The sequence below is a fragment of the Theropithecus gelada genome, chromosome 15, assembly GCF_003255815.1.
Source record: "Theropithecus gelada isolate Dixy chromosome 15, Tgel_1.0, whole genome shotgun sequence".
In the NCBI taxonomy this organism is placed as follows: domain Eukaryota; kingdom Metazoa; phylum Chordata; class Mammalia; order Primates; family Cercopithecidae; genus Theropithecus; species Theropithecus gelada.
In genome coordinates this window covers 86500552-86522134 of record NC_037683.1, presented here as the reverse complement: position 1 = coordinate 86522134, position 21583 = coordinate 86500552, and the positions used below count along the sequence as shown (strand labels likewise).

At 36.7% G+C, this 21583-nt stretch overlaps 1 protein-coding gene across 1 annotated transcript; it reads right to left on the bottom strand.

Annotated features, from left to right (window-relative positions):
• Positions 1-730: 730 nt before the first annotated feature.
• LOC112608641 (cytochrome P450 1A1-like) lies at positions 731-14498 on the bottom strand. The gene is made up of 6 exons (XM_025360632.1): positions 13677-14498; positions 11692-11815; positions 7084-7173; positions 6884-7004; positions 3828-3914; positions 731-1172 (listed from the first exon to the last, which is right to left on the bottom strand). Exons 1-6 carry the CDS (start codon positions 14496-14498, stop codon positions 803-805), a joined length of 1614 nt encoding a protein of 537 aa, XP_025216417.1. The 3' UTR covers positions 731-802.
• Positions 14499-21583: the final 7085 nt, after the last annotated feature.

Below are 21583 nucleotides of genomic sequence, written 5' to 3'. Positions count from 1 at the left end.
CCCTGTGAGGACACAGCGAGAAGGCAGCTGTCTGCAAGCCAAGGAGGGAGACCTCAGGAGAAACCAAGGCAGCTGGCACCTTGATCTTGCATTTTCTGCCTTGAGAACTGTGAGAAAGTAAATTTCTGTTGTTTATACTACTTAGCCTCTGGTATTCTGTTAGTATTGCAGTCCTGGTAAACTATTAATAATACAAATATATATATATTTATGTACCAAAAGAAGTTGGTAACATTGTGAAAACACCAATTTGCTTTACAATTCAAAATTTAATACACAAAAATACATAATCTGATACAAAAATGGTCTTGAGGCAATCCCTGTCATCTCCTTTTCTCTACTCCTCTAACTCCAGCCCAGCTCATCTACTGTGACCATGCAATGCTCTCTGCTAGGCTACTCTAGCTCCCTTCTCTGGCCCTCCTGAGCATCTATGCCCAAGATCACTGAAAATATCTAACATCAGAACCTTGTTCTTATTCTGAACCCTATATATAAAGCAAAGATGAGTATGCCTGTTTATCTGAAGCTAGCGTAAAAGGAAGGTAGACAGAGTCCCCTTGTCCGTCTGGTCAATCTGCCACTCACTTTCCCTTCCACTCACATCCACATGACACCTGGGACACCACTGTGCAAGATCTGGATTTAAACCCTCTGATTTACGTCACACTTTATTATTATCTTAAAATATCCTCACACGACGTTAAGTCTCATATTGGAACTAAAGCTATACCACATACTTTATAAAACACGTCACAGAGTTGAATTCATAGCCTAGCTCAGGGGAATAAAGTGCACATTGCTAGTTAAGTAAATTCAAATCATCTATTTTTCTGAATTGAGTAAGGAACCCTCCCCTCAGTCTGAGAATCTGAGCAGATGAACTCCCTGAGGAGCGGAGTTCTGCTTCAAGTTGGTATGGTTTTGGCCTCATGACTAACCCGTATGTAGGAGTCAGGTCTAGTTTGGCTCTGGGGCATTTTTTCAGCTTGAGCTGCTGCAGAACAGCAGTGATGAAAATGAATATCTCATTGCGTGCAACATCTTCTCCCAGACACTTCCGGATGCCCATTCCAAATATCAAAACTTTCTCCACGAGGCTTTTATTCAGTTCTCTGTTTTCGTTTAGAAATCTGTCAGGTCTAAATAAGCTAGGATTATCCCAAATAGTTCTGCATAAAATAGACAAAAACAACATGTAAAAAGAAATTATTTTCTCATTTTTGCTATTGTGGGCAACTTTTCCACAATAATTTTGTTTTGCATAAACTACTTTAAGTTCAGAATATTCCTTATAAATTATATATAGAGAAAGGAAGTATACATAAATGAAGTATATATACACCTATATGTATAAGTACTTATGGAGACATATGATTATATATAATTATGAATATGTCACTTTTTCCTTTAATATTTGACAAATCTAGTTATGATAAAGATTTAGTACAATTACACCTAATTTTCACTGAAATGACTACCAATTCATTAGTGAATAAAATACTTGAAAATCTATTTCATCAATTTTTCTGAATTAAATAAGAAACCTTCCACTCAGTCTGAGAATCTAAGCAGGTGAACTACCTGAGGAGTGAAGCTCTGCTTGGAGTTGGGATGGTTTTGGCTTCATGGCTAACCCGTACACAGGAGCCAGTTCTAGCTCGGCTCTCCTGCAAGCTAACTTCAAGGTATGGGTTAGCCATGAATTTAATTATTTTAAATGAAGAATTCCATAAAATTCTCATAAGAATATTCCAAAATGGTGACATAAATAAAAAGTAATACATATTCAATATATTTTGCTTTAAGCAGAATGAATAAGAATGATGAGACTGGGCCACATCTCTCACTCTGGTAAAAAACATGTTTAGGAAATGGCCTTTGTACAACAATACAGAGAGGATCTGGGTCTCCAGAAAGCAGCTCTAATTGAGGGATTGCCCACAGTTCCCAAATCACTGTGTACCGGATTCTTTCTTCTATCTCTATCTTTTGTTACATGCACCATATTTGGCTTATCGATGACAACCAATGCTAGCATGTTTTCTGTAGGCCTAAACCGTATATCAGGGACCCACCTGGCTTTACAAAGAACTGGCACTCTGTGTGTGTAGATGTCATCATCTCTCTAGAAGGAAAAACTGGTTTCTGTCTGTACCAGAGGCCACAGACCTAGAGGATTAGTTCTCTCCACAGTCCTCCAACACATTTTGGTTTTCTCTCATAATCTTTTAAAAATAATTCATTGTTGCTAACATTTAAAAATCAAATTTCTCATGAAAATATGCATTTCCAAGTTCTTTTTTATAATCGTAAAAGTTGACAACATTGGGACAATGTCCTGCTTACCAACAGTTTACTGAGCTGAGTTAGATGTGGCAGATGACCTCCCCTCTTCACAATGCTTCACCAAGTGCAATTCACTTATTTTTGGTATTTTTTATTGCTCAATAGGTGCTTGAGTTTGTGACCTATGCTTTAGATTAATTAAATATGAAGAATTTTCCCATAATATCAAGTCTTAAATTACATACTCATTCAGCTTCAACAAGTGCCTCCATACAAATGGTATTTCTTTAGTAGCACCCATGTTAACTCAGTTTGTTTGCACATTACTCAATACTCTTTATAATCACCAGTTCTTAGGATATTATTAATAGAATACTTAGGATTATACTAAGAAAGAATAAATGTTATTAAATATACATTTGCAGTATTTCTTCTTATAATGGTTTTAAAATGCCTAGGTGTGGAGAATGGAAGTGTCAATCTCCGTGACAGTAAGTGTTGCAGTGGGACAGCATATGCATTGTCTTCTACCACCTTTCTGTTCACAGAGATTGTGAAGCTGCCATTAGGTACACAGGATAATCACTTCCCTCTCTAACAGCTTGCAGCCTGAAACATCAGTCAGATGAGATCTTGGGTGAAGAGAAAAGACTGTGTAACCTATTTACTGTCTGCTGAGTGCATAATAAGAATGCAGTCTCTGCCAGTTACTGGAGACATCAAGCCCTGACCATGACAGGAAGCGCTTGGTTTCCATTATATAAAATCTACACATTTGGATTTGAGTCCTACCTCTGCCACCTTCTGAACATGCGACCTTAGGCAACGTGTTTAACCTGGTTGAGGGTTTGTTTATCTGTAAAATGGAGATTGTGATAGCACCAATGCATTGTGATCAATTATCAATAATAATTGAGGCTCAGGAAAGATACTGCAAGGTTTTGTGCCTTTCCCACAGTAGGAGTCTATAAATATTAGGTGTAATCATCATTCTCACCACCACCACCACCATCACCACTGTGATTATCCTCACTTTCACTGCATTAGATACTCTCATCTCAGCCCTCTCTTTCACAGCTGAAATGGATGAACTTCTAACTTTATTTTATTCAACAAATATTTATTGTGTGCCAACTATGTGTGAGGCAGTGATCCAGGTGCTGGGGTAGAGGAACAAGTAAACAAACAAAGAAAAAAAAAATCCCTGCTTGGTGGCTTACATTGCAGTGGGGGATTTCAGACTCCATTTCAATGTACTAGCCATGACTATGCAAAGTCCTTGGCCCAAATCTCTCCTAATGAGCTCATTTTTGAAACTGGAATTGCCCTATATTGAATTTTTCCTCAATTTGTGTCAATATATCACCATTTGCATTATAGATAAGGAGAGAAACTGAGGAGAGAAACTTTCCAATATCTTTCAAGAGAAACAGGAGTGAAGGTTGGCTAAGAAGATTGTAAATCTTTTCCAGATTAATAAACAGTAAACAACCAAGCAAGCAAGCAGATTTATCCAAAGATTAATTCTGGTGACTTACTCATCGTGGTTTACTTGATACATGTTAATAAAGGTGCACGTTTTCCGGGGAATGAAATAGCCATTCAGAGTGGTGTCCGCTGTAGTACTAAGAAAGCAAAAAACAGCATTACAGCATATCCTGTCAGTTCAAATTACCCATCTCTAAACTGCCACCTGCAACTCACAGACTATTTTTATTTATGTCTTTTTTTACTATAATAATACATCTTTATACATCTTCATTCTTTCATTAATTAAAACAATTTCCACTTCTTGTCAAATTAGTAATTTATTTTTCTTGCATGTGTTAAGCACATTGTGCACTTAATATATTCAAAGCACTTCTATGAGCTACACATTTCCATAGAAAATTATCTCAATATTTCTGTGACAGAGCTGACCATAAGCAGGCAGATCAAATTACATCAGGCAACGATTAAGAAAATTATTCAGTACTTCTGTGTGCTCACTGTGTTTGTGTCTATTATTAATAAATTAGAAAGACAATGTCACACCTTTGAGTACTGGGTAGAAGGAACAATGGAATTGAAGCAAGAAAATCTGAACTTTGGATGCTGCCCTCAGTGGGATATTGGGCAAATTATCTATTCTGTGACTCCATTTCCTAGCTATGAAACGAAGGTGTTGGTTGTGTTGGATGGTCTCTAAGTTGCCTCTAAAGAAAATACTCTATTTTTCTAGTCTGATACTCAAACTCCTTCCTGAAACCTGTTTGCCTTTCCGCTTTATGCCTCTATAATTATTCATGGATTGGATTCAATCATTTTATGTTTCCCTGTGGCACTCCCTACCTCGCTAACCTTCTCTCACACTTCCCCAAGAGAAACAGAAACATTTCAATTTGATGAGTTTGAGAGAAGGCATTGTCTCACTACTTCTGGGTTCTCTCTTCAGATTAGCCAATTTGTAATGGAGATACATCTTATCTACAATTGGAAAGAGGCTGAGCTTAGAGGGTCAGATTTTGTCCTTCCACAGGAGACCTGAAAGTGTTCAACCCAGCCAGAGACTGAGTAGAGAAGTATGTCAGTTTCGAGGTCTACTTGATCTAGTTCTAAGCCACATTGGGAAAACTAGCTCTGATTATTTAAAAAGCTAATAATGTAATTTCTATTTTACCTGTGTCTATTTTGTGGCTGGTACTGAGCTTTGGCAAATAATATGAATGTTATTTATTGAGTTGCTCAAAACCCAACAAGGGGGAAGACCATACAAGCAATAGACTCACTTTTTGGAAGGGTTACCTTTTCTCATGCATAGCCACTTGTCTATCTCAACACATCCCAGTCCACACTCCCTCTGTGGATTCAGCTGCTCAGATGCTACTCACAGAAGTTACATGCTTCTATTTTATGGAAACCTGGTATGTAAAATTTTATTTCATTGGTATTAAAATATGAGTGAATTATAAAGTTTCTCTTTCTCCTTTTATGTCCCTTATGTCCCTTAAATTTCATGTGCATATGTGGTTTTCCACACAACTTTTAAGAAATGCACATGCAATAAATATTTATTAGGATATGGTTTGGTCTTTCCTGTGTGTTTTTGTATGTGTGTATATATGTTATATGTAATAGCAAACTTTTGCTGCTTTTACTTAAGTTTATTTCATTTTGTTTGTTTAGATTTATTTTATCATATTTTGTGCCTTTTCATTTTAAATGAAAAACAATAAACGTCCAAGTGTAATAGAATAGATCAGTCCTGAACAATATAAGTAAGATAGCTCTTTTGTGTGCACAGAATTCCTGGTTCATATCACTCTGCTTTCGTTAGCCAAGGCAGTAGTTCTTTTAATATCACATTTTAATGTATTTCCTTACTTTTAATAATACAATGAATATCTATGTCCTAATACATATTTCTCCTTATCACTTAGACCCTCAGATGAGTTTACAGGGCCCTAATTAGATGACCACTTTCATTCCAAATGATGCCTATAAACTTGGCAGAGCCTCTCTGTTCCTGGGTACTTAGCGGAAGTGTGGATAATACTCTTATGAAGCACCCAAAGTCACCTAATAAAAGTTATTGGGACAGAAGAGTTGCTTTTAAATAGGTAGGGATTTTTAATTTCTTTAAAAACTTACGTTAAAATGAAATTTGCTTTAACTGAGAGAGGATCTGACATAGCAGCTAGAAAACAAAATGGATCACTTGAAAAAATAGCAAATAGCCACTGTGTGTGAATAAAGAGAGCAAACAAGGGGCAAAATACAGGGAACTGTCACTTGCTGTCTGGCCTTGACTCTGTTCAGCTGGCCATCTTGCCCTTTGGGACACTTAGCTAAGGACACTGCATGCTGTCACACCAATTACTAAACGATTACATCAGTTTCCTGGGAAGAGAGATATTCCCACTCCTTCACTATTTAAAGGGAGAGGGAAAAAAAAACACTGAGAATTCCAGGTGTTTTTTTTTTTTTTTTTTTTTTAATAATTTTTAATTGTGTGGAATAAAAACAGAACAAACTACTGGAAGTTTGGTTTCCCACAGATGTATTTAATGAAGCTATCTACCTAATCTATGCTGGCATGCATTTGTGTGCTGGAGATTCTGGAATAAGATTCACTAAAGTTTCAAGTATCTGCAAATGAATACTCTGTTTAATCTCATTGTGACAGCATTAGCTTCCTTAGTTTACTGTCCAGCAAAATTCTGGGCTACTAAAAACAAATCCATACCAGAAGGAAGCTAATTCTGCTCCTCAGATGAAATTAAGCAAGTTTGCGTGACTTTTCGTAGCCAAATACATATTATGGTTGGATTATCTGTTGTTTGGACTTTCCATATCTTTCTGACACTGGGATTAGTGCACATAAAATAAAAGTTAATGACAACATAGTTTAGTAATGAAAAATGTTCACAAAATATGCTTTTGCTGAACACAAAAGTTTTATTATAGTGTTTAAAAATAAACTAAGATTTTAAGTAATATTAAAACAATAATACAATGTACATTTTAAAGTACTTAAAGTATTCCAATGTGTAAGATTCTTCAATGCCTCCACCCCACCACTAGTGGCTGTTTTAAAGGAGAATTATATGCTTACCAATGTGGAATAGTAAATGGAAGAAAAGAGGCATGTCTGAATACTTCACTTATGAAAGCTTCTGTGTATGGCAAAATTTTCCTGTCTTCAAATCTGGGTGGTTTCAGCCCAATGTTTCCATCTTTAAAGAAAATTATTTTTGATTTAATAAGAAAAATGATAATTGTAAGAATTATATTTTTCATTTGAAAGCACATTACCAATTTCTTCTTGAATTTTGGCTTGAATTTCTGGATAGTGTATCAAATAAAGAAAGCTCCAATATAGACAGGTTGATACTGTTTCAAACCCTAAAAAAGAACAGAGACCAAGTGTTATGGAAAAAAGCATAGTTAAATCAGTTTGCTCACTTTATTTCCTATTTGACTGCTAAGAATTAGCAGAAAGAAATCTAAAGAAATTAGATTAAGAATGTAGAAGTCAGATAAAGAATAAGAATTAACAGAAAGAAATCTAGCCAAAAAACAATAGAATCACTATAAAATTATTATTAAGTTTAATTTCAAACTGTAGTGGTAACTTCTCACCCATTAGGATAGTGCAAAATGGTGTGGCTACTATAGAAAACAGTATGGAAGTTTAAGTTTAAAAAATTAAAAATAGTATTTATATATTATCTAGCAATCCTACTTCTGGGTTATATTACAAAAAAAATTTAAAGCAAGATCTGTAAGCTACATTTGCACATTCATGGTCACTGCAGCATTATACACAATAGCTAAGAGGTAGAGGCAACCCAAATGTCCATTGATGGATGAATAGATAAAGAAACTGTGATGTATACATTGTGGAATATTATGGAGTCTTAAGAAAGTAGATTCTGTCACATGCCACCACATGATTAAACCTTGAGGACATTAGGCTCAGTGAAATAAGGTAATCAGAAAAGGACAAATACTATATGACTTCACTCACAAGAGATTTCTAAAGTAGTCAAAATCATAGAAACAAAGCATAAAGGAAATTGTCAAGGGCAAGAAAGGATAGGGGAAATTAGTGTTTAATGGGCACAGGATTTCAGTTTTGCAAGATGAAGAAGTTCTAGAGATCGGTTGCACAACCATGTGAATATGCTCAATAGTAGTAAACTATATCACTTAAAAATGTATATTTGTGAACATGACTAAAAATAAATTAAAATTTTAAAAATATGTATGTACTATTTACAAGACTAGTGAAAACATAGGAAGCATTGTATTACATAATAAACACCATTGATGTAGATAATAATAATGGCTATTATCTGTAATAAAAATAAGAAGTTATTGAGTACTTACTCTGATCCAAAAGTGTGTGCTCTCTCTCTCTCTCTCTTTCTCTCTCTCTGTATGTGTGTGTGTGTATACATACACTATATAACATAATATATGATACATTGACACACATATATAACATTTTATAAATTATAATATAGATACGCAATGTATAACTAACTATGTTGATTTTACTGAGCCTCAAAGACATTATGGGTTTTGCTCAAGGTGAATGAACTCATAAAAGGCAGAGCCAATACTTAAACTTGGACATCATATGAGCACATAATGAAGGATTGACCAGATTCAATTTATTTGAATAAGTTTTAATGTATATTTTATAGTTTCACTTTCACTCTTTAAACAGAGCATCTTTCTTTTTGAGATTATCCATACCTCAGCTAAATGGTTTCATTACTGAAAATAAAAGCAAAGAACTCTGTATGCCAAACTTCATCTTTTTTCAAGGACTGCTTTATGATTACTACATCAAAGAATGTACTCAATCAATTCTTGAAACCTAAAACTCAGAAATGCCACATTACAAACTCTTCTAGACTGTTTCAATTGTAAATTCGCCTCTATGATGACCTAACGCTAAAAGCAATGTTATTTGTGTTTTCTACTCAAATCTTATAAAACCAGTAGCAAAAGATGAGTTTTTAAATCAATATATTTAATTTCTAGATTTTCCTGATGATGATGACAACACAGGTAATGGTGAATATGTTTACCAAACATTGACCACTTAAATGCATTGTCATCTGAGATGAGGGCCACAATTAGCATCACATTAAAAATGAGAAACTTGCATCATAGAAATGGTAAAATATTTTACATGGGTCACACAAGAGACAAAGGTAGTTGTTTTATAAATAACTTGCAACACAATGTGCACAATAAGTATACCCAGATATAGCTGCAGAACAGAGTTAGTTCCTTTCCAAACTTCACTTCTTAAGCTTATTTTCACATCTGTTGAACATGGCAGTCTCTCATAGTGAGCCAGTGGCTTCTTCAGTTCTTAACTCAGAGAATTTCTAATATGACTTCATACTGTAATAATTTAATGTAAAAGTAAACTGTTCAAATAAAGTTACTGACCATGATGTCTACAGCAGAGTACAGTGTAGTGTGAAAATTTGGACTTCTATGTGGAATATATCAACTCTATTCTCTAGCATAAAGAACTTTATTCTCTAAAATAAACAACATGCCATGAATAGTACACGCAAAACACTGCTTTCACTCACGGTAGAGCAATGGACCTTATATCCAAGATCTTTAACTATCTGTATGAATATCAGGATCTATATTTTGATTATCATAAATTTTGCTTTTTATATCAAGGCTTAAGCAACCAGCAGTTAAGTTATCTATCTTGGTAGATTATTGAAACATTGAGGGTAAAATCAATGATTTTTGGGAAAACCTTACTATACCCAGAGAAGAAACTAAATTATTTCTACAATCAATTTCAAAAGTTAAATATGGAAATATAAATCCTAATAATATAGTAGATATGATGGAACAGAGTGCTTGCAAATTTTATCCACTAAAATATATGGTTTACAGCTCATTGATTTATTCTAATAAAATATTTTATTACATCTCACTAGTGAGGTAGCAGGTACCTGTGGAAGCTTATGGTTTTATTAATTTTCATTATTTCTCTATTTACATTAAAATATACACTCCATGAGATACGTTTATTTAGCAAATAAATGTTTTATGTAGTAATCCATTCTACTGAATACTGTTTTGTACACATTTTACCCAAACTATTTTTTAACTGTGTTGTACATGTCAGATGGTTTTATTCTCCATCCTAGACATTTTTGTCATCTGCCATAATTTTATATTTGCTGATTACTTGATAATCTTGGAAGTATTACATATTTCTGAAATATGTTCAGATATTATCTCACTGAATCAAGATCAAAATAAATTATAATTAAACAGGAGGAATAAGTTCAAGAGATCTATTGCAGTCTGATGACTATAGTTAATGATTATATATTGCGTTCTTAAAAAATGCTGAGACTGGATTTTAAGTGTTCTCACCACAAAAATGATGACTACGTGAGGTAATGCATATTTTAGTTAGCTAGATTTAGCCATTTCACAATGTATACATACTTTAAAACATCATGTTGCATATTATAAATACATACAATTTTATGTGCCAATTTAAAAATAAACAAATAAGAAAATAAAACTCACTTGATGTATTTATCACACCCACACACACCCAGTCTTTAGTACTCACTAATGTTCAGGCATTTTAAAATGTTCTGACAAATACTCATATTTGTACATAGCATTATTTAGATTGTCAGAAGAAAATACAAAGTACAGCCTGGTCACATTTTTATGATGAATAATCAGATGAAATAATCCATCAAATTGAAGTCATGATTAAAATAATAAATACACACATACACACATATAGGGGGCTCGTGCATTTGCATGAGAAAAAATAATACAAATCAAAACAAATGCCTCTATTTGCAGAGAGAATTCATGATCACAAATGCATAGATCCTAGAAACAAGTGAACTCAATTACCAATAAATATAGTATAAAGAAGAAAAATACATTTGAAGAGTATTCCACATAAAATGAAACTGCTAAAACATTTATAATATTTTGTATTTTCTTATACTGAGAATTGGCTTCCTGCAGTTTAGCATCTTAGAGGAACTCTAATAAATGTGATAGATAAAAATGACTTTTAAAGAAAACTATAAAATTTAAGAATGAGAGTAATATGGTAGCAGTACAAATTGGTACAGTCTTTGTGAAATGAATTTAGCAGTGTGTATCAAAACTCAATCATTCTTTCATTAGTTGACCCAGAAATTCTGCTTCTTAGCATAAGGTGGTATTTCAAAAGGAGGCAAAACTCATGTACAAGAGTGGTCATCTTAGCTTTAGCCCAACATTCAATATCCGCATTTTCTGTGCAAGCCAGGAGGTGCAAACAGTTAGGGTATCCACATGAGATGGGTAAAATATGGGGGGTGCCAGACATCGAATATTACATGAACTTTAGAAGCAGCAAATTGGAAATACACCTGACAATCATGGTTGGATTGTAAGAGAGTACAGAGCTTCGTGAGAAAAGTTAGAAACAGATTTAGATGTACGTAGCAATTATATTTACAAAGTACATGATAATACAAAAAGCCTATTTTATGAGAATACACAAAATGAAAACAATAACACTTTAAATAGTTTCAGAATAAATGTCAATGGATTGGGTGAAGGGACTGGAAGTGAAAGTAATAAACAAGGACAGTCATTTCATGGACAATAATGTGAAGGTACCATTAATTGTGGGCAATGATTAACTCAAGTCTCTACTCCTGAGATCAAAATAAAGTTTTCTGAATGACATAAGAAGGTAGAATAACAAATTTATACAATGTGAGATCAACTAGATAAAATGGCCGATATAGGAAGAGCAAAGTCCTCTAAACTGTAAACAATAGATAACAACAAATTGCAGCTAATTTGTATTGGTCTTACATGTTGCTAAATTCTGTCACATACCAGCTCCAAAGAGGTCGTTCACAGTGCTTATGATTTCACTGTCATTCAAAGTGTCTGTTTTGGTAGCAGCATATTTGTTGTGGCATACATTAATCAGAGCATCAGTAATGTCTCGGATACGATCCTGAGGAGACAAATCTTAGCATGACTACTCACCCCTGTCTATGTTGTATATCAATTTAAATCCCACGCAGAAAGAGCCATATCACCATATAACTTGAAGGGAACCCATTGAGTCTTGGAATATAAGGAATGTAAATAGATCATCTTAAACCTTGCAACCATTTTTGCTTAAAATTTACAATGCTTAATCTTGATAGCGTGGAATAGAAAACCAAGTTACCAAACTCAATTTTCTCCTCATAACTTCTTTCAATAAATACAAAAGAGTTCCTGTCTCTATAAGCACAACTTGAAAATATCAGCATTCTCCCTATAACTTATTACAGAGAAATTGCTTGGCAATGAATAGAAAGTTTATTAATTTATTTATTTTATTTTTATTTTTGAGACACAGTCTCATTCTGTTGCCCAGGCTGGAGTGCAGTGGTGCCATCTCCACTCACTGCAACTTCCGCCTCCTGGGTTCAAGTGATCCTCCTGCTTCAGCCTCCCGAGTAGCTGAGATTATAGGCACACACCACTACACCTGGCTAATTTTTGTATTTTTAATAGAGATGGGGTTTCACCATGTTGGCCAGGCTGGTCTCAAATTCCTCTGCCCACTTCGACCTCCCAAAGTGCTGGGATTACAGGTATCAGCCACCGTACCTTGCCAATAAAAGGTTTTTAAATCTATTGGAAGGATTTTGTGTTCACTTCAGGTACCATGGAGAAAGAGATAGGGCTGGGGTATTTGAGAGAATGGGAATAAAAGTTTATACACCTTACAAATGCTGATACTTACTATACCTGATCTAGAATTCCCTTCTGGTACCTTGAAACAGATTGTCTTCTGCCTCTTCTTTTTCATTGGAAGGAACTTAACTACTTACACCTCTTCATTTGCTTAATGATCCCACCTCTTCATGTTTTATTTTTTTGTTGATGACTTCATCTCAGCAAATTGCCCTTGTGAACTAGGATTCTTCCTAGTACATACATATTTCAAGACGGAAATCTATTCTTCTGCCGACCATCAAAGTGGGCCCCAAATAATTTAATAGCCTCAAAAGAAAGGTCCACTCCGCCATCTGCAGAAACTTAATACATGTGTGGTCATCTTGAAATTCATGTCTGTATAACAAAGAAACTCAAGAAGAAAATGAAGGCAATTTGAAAGCTTCCTACAGAATATCTTTTATATTATTCAAAAATACTATCTGATAAAAAATATGCTAATATTTGTGATACCTGTAAATATGAGATCATGGTGACAGATATGAAATTGGAGAGATGAAATTATTGCTTTGTTTCTTCAAGGAACTCACTTATTCTTCCTCATTTATCAGGCAATCACTTAGTTTTATCAAAATATTCAATATCTGCACTTTCTATGCAAGCCAGGAGTTGCAAACAATCAGGGTATCCACATGAGATGGGTGAAATATATGGGGCTGGGGGGTCACGTCGTGAAATATTAAACAACCTTTAGAAGCAGCAAGTTGGAAATACATCAGAGAACCATAGTTGGATTTTAAAAGTATAAGCCTTCATGAGAAAAAGTTAGAAACAGATTTAGATTAAATAACAATTATATTTATGTTCATAATACAAGCATATGCCTTACCCACACACTGAGAAAATTTATGTTTCTGAGGAAATTTTTTAAGGATTAAAGAATTCAGAACTTTTCTTAGGGTTTTATGAGAACTGAGTAATGCTGTCATGTAATCTCACTGTCTGGACCTCAAATTTACTAATAGCTTGGGTACAGGTCATTGTGGCAAAATGTAGTGAAAAGAACCAATGATATTCAAAGCATTTCACCATTATCTTTTGTTTCTCACCAAAGCCCTTGTCCCGGCATAAGATTAAATCCTTACCTTATCATATGTAGCAAGATGATCTTGTACGTGTAGTGCAATAAACCCATTCAGGGCCCGATAAAACTCCCGAGGAGCGTTTATAATCTGCAGTGGAAGGTAGCGGAGACATGGTATGAAATCGGCAGGGTTAGCGGCACTGGAGGCCTTGAGTAAGTCGTCATTCATTTTAACTATCTTAAGAAATTCCTCATCACTGTGATCATATCTCTTGCCAAAGCAAAGGGCACAGACAACGTTGGCCACCGCACAGGTGATCGCATTTCTGGGGTCAAAGCCGCCATTCTTGGAAGACAACTCTACAAAGACTGTCACCAGCTCAGAAACTTCCTCAGTGACATGCTCCTCCAGTAAGCAAGAGCAAGTGGAGGATTTTGCTTCTGCGTTAGAAAGAGTTCGTAAGGCCTTAGAGGCAATTTTTTTATGCAGTTTCCAACTCTCTCCGTAATTCACTGAAAATGAAAGACTCTTTCCTTCTGCCAGGAAAGAGAATGTGTGCATGTTAGGTCTGCCTGCAAAATGCTCCCCATCCTTAAGTAGTACTTGTTTCACCATTTCCATTCCATTTACCACCAAGACAGGCACCATGCCAAGTTTGAGGAGAAAGACATCTCCATATTTCTTCCTCATCTCCATTAACGTAAGGTAAGGATGCTCTCCAAGCTGGAGAAGATTCCCTATGATGGGGAAGGACCAAGGGCCAGGAGGAGACAGCTGCTTTCTGCCCTTGCTCCTGAGAGCTCTCACAAAAACAAAAACCATCACCAAAATGATGAGAGAAGTGGTCACCTCTCCAGGAGTGACTGCTAGGTTGAGAATCATTTCCAGGAATATATCACCTAAAACAGAAAAATGTCTATTTTATTTTTGTAGTGTTAGACATAGACTAAGTAGCCTCTCTTCCCTTCAACATTTAGGGGGAGAGTACAGACTTTTTGAGATTAGTTGAAAGCCCTTTTTACCTGATGCACTGAGAGGGCAAAATCAAATTCTTGCAAAATGAATGGCACTTTTATCCTAATCTGATTCTTTTCATAGTTCTAACCACCAGACTGAAATCCTGCGAGGTGAGTCACTGACCATAGACAGAAGACGACGAAAGTCAATGGAGAAAGCAGTCTGGTGACTTGCAAAAGGAATGAGGCTCCAGCAGCTGACTTTACACTCATTCATAGGACCTCAGCGCCTCCACTTAACCTCAGTGAATCCCAGTTTTCTCCTCTAACTGTCCTACCTCACAGATTTAGTCACATTCTTTCAGTAACAGAATGTCACATTCTTTCAGTAACCACACCCCCTAATATCAAGCACTAAGAATACAAAACAAAAATTCACAGACTAATGAGGAAACTAGGTAAATAAAAATAAGATTAGAAAGTGGAAAGTGCTATAAGAGAATTGGATGCAGAGTAGTTTGTCATTGTTTGTGGATCAAATCAGATTATTATTTTTTAAAAAGTACGTGGGGCTAGGTGCAGTGGCTCACACCTGTAATCCCAGAACTTTGGAAGGCCAAAGCGGGTGGATCGCTTGAGGTCAGCAGTTCAAGACCAGCCTGGCCAACATGGTGAAACCTAGTTTCTCCTAAAAATATAAAAATTAGCCAGGCATGGTGGTGCATGCCTGTAATCCCAGCTACTCAGGAGGCCAAGGCAGGAGAATGACTTGAACCCGGGAGGTAGAGCTTGCAGTGAGCAGAGATCACACCATTGCACTCCAGCCTGCGCGACAGAGCGAAACTCCATCTCAATAGAGAAAAAAAAAGTACTCGGTGAATTACAAGCCATGTAATGGATATCTAATTGGTTATTTGCCTCCTCCCTCTGTTCTTGGACTTCCCAGGCTGTTTATTAGGGTGACTTTCTCAATTCTTTCTGCTCTATGACCATGGGTGGTTAATCCAAGAATGGGCCACTAGCCCAGGATCAATCCTCCTTAAGAATAGTGTGGGGGACTGTGAAAGATCATCCTTTCTCTGGACAGCTAGATCTATAAAATCTAAGTTCTGAAGATATGATTTGTTGGTCTTTCATTCATCAGGTGGACCTAAGAAAGCACGTTGGAAAGATGAATGAAGTAGAAAGGAAAGAAAAGATAAAGAGAGGCCTCACGATCTTACATTCACCATTTCTACCTTCAGGAGACCTAGGTACACTCGTGTCTCTAGGTTGAATTATTTCTCACTTAAACTAACTAGAACTGGTTTCTGTTACTTGTGACCAAGAGGATCCTAACCAAAATAATAATAATAATAATGCTTTATACACATGCAGAATATTTTTATTAACTATCGTATTTTATGGTAACTGTAGACAGACGAAGAGGAAAGTCGATAGAGAAAGCAGTCTAGTGACTTAGAAAGGAAAATTTAGTATTTCCTCTCTCTTATAAAAAAACACAAACTGTTCACACTTCTCAAATTACAGAGACAAATAGCACTGATGAATGTACTCATTGGCTAGTGTAAATGTCCAGCTCTCTTTGATTTTTGAGAAGACCAACACTTCGTTTCTTCTCAGTTTTAAAAATAATAAATTTTAATAAACTGAAAGATTATTGTGCAAATAGCAATGAATTTGTCTTCCAGTTCAGATGAAAGTGACAGGGTGGTAAAAACCATTCCAATCTGTTCTCCTAGAAAAAGAACCAAGGGTCAAAGGCAGATTTATCTTAAAGCCCTTACTCAGCATAAATAACTCCCACTGTTAACATTCAAGAAAACACATTGTCATTCATCTGTCACCTTTCTTTTTTCTTTTTTTTTGGAGATGGAGTTTCGCTCTTGTCACCCAGGCTGGAGTACAATGGCCCAATCTCGGCTTACTGCAAGCTCCGCTCACTGCAACCTCCATCTGCCAGGTTCAAGCGATTCTCCTGCTTCAGCCTCCTGAGTAGCTAGGATTACAGGTGTACACCACCACGTCTGGCTAATTTATGTATTATTAGTAGAGATGGGGTTTCACCATGTTGGCCAGGCTGGTCTTGAACTCCTGACCTCAGGTGATCCACCCGTCTTTGCCTCCCAAAGTGCTGGGATTACAGGCATGAGCCACTGTGCCGGGCCTTATTTCATCTTTCTAAACTTCATGGATAAAATGTGGCTAAGTACACCAATTTGCTTGGCATTATTTTTTAAGGGATAAATTTTGGAGTTAAAATTGAGAGATAAATATTTTTATGGGAAACAAAAAACCCTGAATATGCATTTAAACTTAAAAAAATATGCTGAGTACCTAATCAATGTAACATCCACAATTTGAAAAACTACTATTAATTGCAGTCTTACCAAGTGGCAGATATAGCAGTAAACAAAGCCTGCACTGTCTTTCAAAACTCACATCCCTGGGAGGTAATAAGTCATCCTGCTATGGGGAGACTTGGAGAGATAAAGTCATTTTTTCCCAGTTATTTCCAACCTTGAGCTTAACAACGAATCACCAATTATTTACATCTAGTGCTTTCCCAGGAGAAAATTCAATTTCTCTTGAGCATACACAAAAAACTGCAGTTTCTACACCAACAAAAACCAGTTTCATTTCCAAAGCTGAGTAGTGAATAGGTGGGAGGTATGTATGGCTGGAAAAACACTGGACTCAGAAAGATGACTGTGTTTCCAGCCTGTCTCTTCCTCTATTTAGCTCTGGAATTTCTGTTAAATTACAATCTCTCTTAGCCTCAGTTTCCTCATCTGTAAAATGGTCATGTCAGAGCAGAAGAGTAGAAGAGGTCTAAGGCTAGCTCCAACCTTCAATAATGAAAGCTAAAAGGAGAAAAAAGGCAGAAGCAAGTGTGATGTACATTGTCAACTGCCCAACAATACTATTTTTCCAGAGTCTCTGGAACAGTTAGCAGTTCATCAACAAATGTAAGTAACTGTGTGATTACCCTGGATTTTTTTTTTCTTTCTTCTCAGCCTGGGCCCTTCTCGTTTCTTTTACTAAATTCTGTTTGGCGATCTACCAGGCTCAGATGCTTTGCCAACTTTCTCAGCAACATTCTTGGAAAGCACTGAAGCACATTCTGTTCCTGGTGTTTTGAGGATAAATTCAGGCAGAGGACAGGGGATGTGAGGCTCCCTAAGGGTGCACTCCTACACCACTGAGGATTCAAAGTGAACTTTAAGCAATTTTTTTTTTAAAGCCTGATGAGAAAGACATACATAGGTTGAAGGTCTCTATAGTGATTCTGAAGTCTAGACATACACATTAGATTTCCCTCAGGAGGTGTTAAACATAGCAGTGTCCACATGGACCAATTGCATCAAAATCTCTAGGGATGGATGCATTTTTCAAAAGCTTTTCTTTTTTTTTCTTTTTTTTCTTTTTTTTCTTTTTATTATTATTATACTTTAAGTTCTAGGATACATGTGCATAACATGCAGGTTTGTTACATATGTATACTTGTGCCATGTTGCTGTGCTGCACCCATCAACTCGTCAGCACCCATCAACTCGTCATTTACATCAGGTATAACTCCCAATGCAATCCCTCCCCCCTCCACCCTCACCCCTCCCCATGATAGGCCTGGTGTGTGATGTTCCCCTTCCCAAGTCCAAGTGATCTCATTGTTCAGTTCCCACCTATGAGTGAGAACATGCGGTGTTTGGTTTTCTGTTCTTGTGATAGTTTTCAAAAGCTTTTCAATGTGACTATGGGGCATTTCAAATTGAGGACATTTTTTAAGGGAAAACTACTTGCCAGGATAATCATCCAACAGTCTCAACAAACCCCCTCAACCCAGTTACTGCTTGGAAGGCTCACCTGTGCCCAGAAATCTTGCGGGTCAGTGTGAGGAACCTGGTGCAGGAACCAGAAGACAGAGAAGGATTTTGGCAAAGCTGTGTGTGTCCTAAGAAACACCAACAGTCTCTTCCACAGCAGTAGCGGGCAGGGGCAGAATCTTGCCTGGAGGGAAAGGCCTGGTGAGAACACCACTTCCTGGAAAACAGGGGAGGGGCGGACCTTTGACCTGTGTGGGGAGGAGTTTGGAGCTTGATCAAGGGCACTGGGAGCAGGAGAGAGGGGTGGAGAGGCTTTTGTGGCCAGGATTGGGTCTGGGAAGCTGGGAGATTCCACTGTGAGTGGAGTCAGAGCGAAGGCATTTGGAGCTAAGGCTTCTGTAGGAGGGAGTAGGATGGAAATTGATCTTTGAAGAAAGCAAGACAGAAGAAGGGAGATGGAAAGACGAAATCATTTTAAAATTGCTGGTGACAAATGAAGGTAGGATAGAAAGATGTATAACAAGGAGCAGGGAGGGAGAAACAGGGAGGAGCTGTACAGAGAGGTTGCTGTGATGTTAGTTTTGAATTCCTTTTCTCCAAACTGGACTTCGGCACCAGGAAAATGCGCGCAGTTCTCTGAGTGGTCAGCAAGTGCAGGGACAGGAGGATCCATGAAACACAAAATAAAGGGATCGTAGGTCCACCTTCTAAGATGAGCTTGGTAGATTCATCGCGAGTCTTCACCGACCAGACAGACCTGCACTTCCACAACTAGAACAGTTAACTTCTGAGTGCAATATTGGTAGCTTTGGTTTGAGAAAATATTCCCATCTGTGCTAAGGCATTTTTGCCCAATCTGGATAAATGCCAGTTTTTCTACATAATGCAAGTTTTTCTGTGTAACTGGGTAAATGACCTGTGGTTTTTGGACCACCTTCTTGTCAGGGTGTCTGCAAATTATTACATAATAGACTTTTTTTTAACATTGAAGTTTTTGGCTTCCTAAATATTCTGAGTTTCAAGGTCAGATTTAATGACAGTGCCAAGAATAATCAATGATAGTCAGTACTTTCTCCTAAAGGGGAGAAAGCCAGACCTCAAGGGAAGTGCTCAACCTAATATATTCCCTCAACAGTAACTTTCAGGCCATGACCTACTGTGTTACTGTGGTGTCAGGTTCAAAAAAATATCATGGGTTTCTAAATAGCTAGACTTCAAAAGTCACACAACCAAAAAAATCTGACAAGCGCCTACAAACCACAGGAATTTTCTGACCCGCTGGCAGATGTTTTGGTAATTGACATTTAATCATGTCATACTTAGCTACTGCTAAAAAAAAAAAAAAAAAAAAAAAGTTTTACTTCTAATGTTTTTTCATGAAGTTTCTCCTTCTCTAATGTAACTAACTGCACATTGGATTAATGTATTAGGTAGCTCTATCAAATTATTTATGCAAGTACCCATTTTATAGACAGTTGATAGTAGCTGACTAATAATGTGCTATTTAAAAGTTTTGATCGAAGAGGGTAATGAGAATTGCCATGTATTCCCGTTGGTTAAGAGGAAAATCCATTCCACGATAATAATTGTTACAGTTCGTGTTTATTGTGTGCTTATAAGGATAAGGCATTTTAAAGTCATTTGTATTTCAGTTATTTCTCATAGCCAACCTTTGAAGGGGTTGCAATTATTTTTCTCATTTTACATATGATGAGCTCTGAGGCCCAGGGAACTTAAAAATTTGCTCAGGCTAACAGTGTGTGAGTGGTGGAAAAAAAGATTTAAAACCAAATATTTTTAATATCTGTGTCCTTTGCCTTTGATTGTGCCACCTTCTAGTGGAGAATTCTTCAACTGAAACCTGAAGCTTCTACTGTAAACAATAACCATCCTCACTGATGTGACTTCATATAAGAAATTGTCATATAAGATACATCTAGCAGTACCTGCCTCAGAGAGTAGTTAAAAGAATAAAAATTACTTGATCTCTGTAAAGCATTTAATATCTGGCACAATGATAATCATCCAAAAATAGTAGTTTTGTCCACAGAAGAGGAATATTCTATTTTTAGGGATTAGGTGGGCAGTACTTTAAGGAGAAGGTGATATTTAAAGTAAATTTAAAGTATAAATGGGAGCTTACTAGGTGAAGTTGGAATGAAGCAATGTAGCAGAGAAGAACATTTTAAAAGGAAGAGAGGTTCAAAAGAACTAAATATGGTTAAGAAATAAAGTGAGATACAAGATGGCAGGAGGTGAACATGGAAAAAAATCTTCTTAAATCAGAATCTCAGTGATTCCTGAGTCTTCAGTCTCCCTTGTCACCCACAGCTAGTGACTTGGTCCTGTGGATTCAGCCATCTACATGTTTCTCATTGTCCTGGCATTTCTATTCCCAATTGTTGTTACCTAGATCTGGTCCCCATCAAATATTTTCTGGACTATTTTAATAGCTTTGTATATTACACTCAGCAGCCAGTAAGAACAAATGGCTTAAATGCACACAATTTATCTTTCTTACATAACAAAATACCTACATGTGGGTGACTGCTTCCATTGGTTCGGTACCTTTGTGACACATGGGGTGATATCTCTGCCATTCTTTAGGCCTTTCCCTTTGGTCGCTATATGGCTGCTGCAGCTCTAGCCATCACATCTGTGTTCCAAACAAAAAAAGGGGGAAAAGTCCATGTCAGCCACATCTGTATCATTCTATCACTTAAGACACTTGAGCTTTCCCCGAAGCCACCAGTAGAGTTTTGCTTAAGTTTTATCATATCAGAGAGGATGATAAAGTATTTGGCTTGTAATACTGCCACTGCAAAGAAAAGAAAGGGCAGTTAGGAAGGAAGGCAGGTAGACTGGATATTGGGAGTAACTAACATGCCTGCCGTGCTTCAGATCTAGTGGGTTTGTTGCTAGTCTGTCCCCCAGTCATACTCCACTCTGCTGGGCTAATCAGTTTTCAGATGAACAAGTCCGGTCACATTGCTTATTCACTTCCTGCAGGATGCACAGTGCTTTGAGTTTCATTCATTATCATCTGTGACTGACTCTTATCTGCCTTTCCAGTGTCATTTTTTGCTATTGGGTCCCTTTCATTTTGTTTCTCTCTCCTTTGATTCTCTCTCCTTCCTCTTAGTCAGTACGGACCTAGAATTTTGCCCACATTTTTAAGTTTTACCAG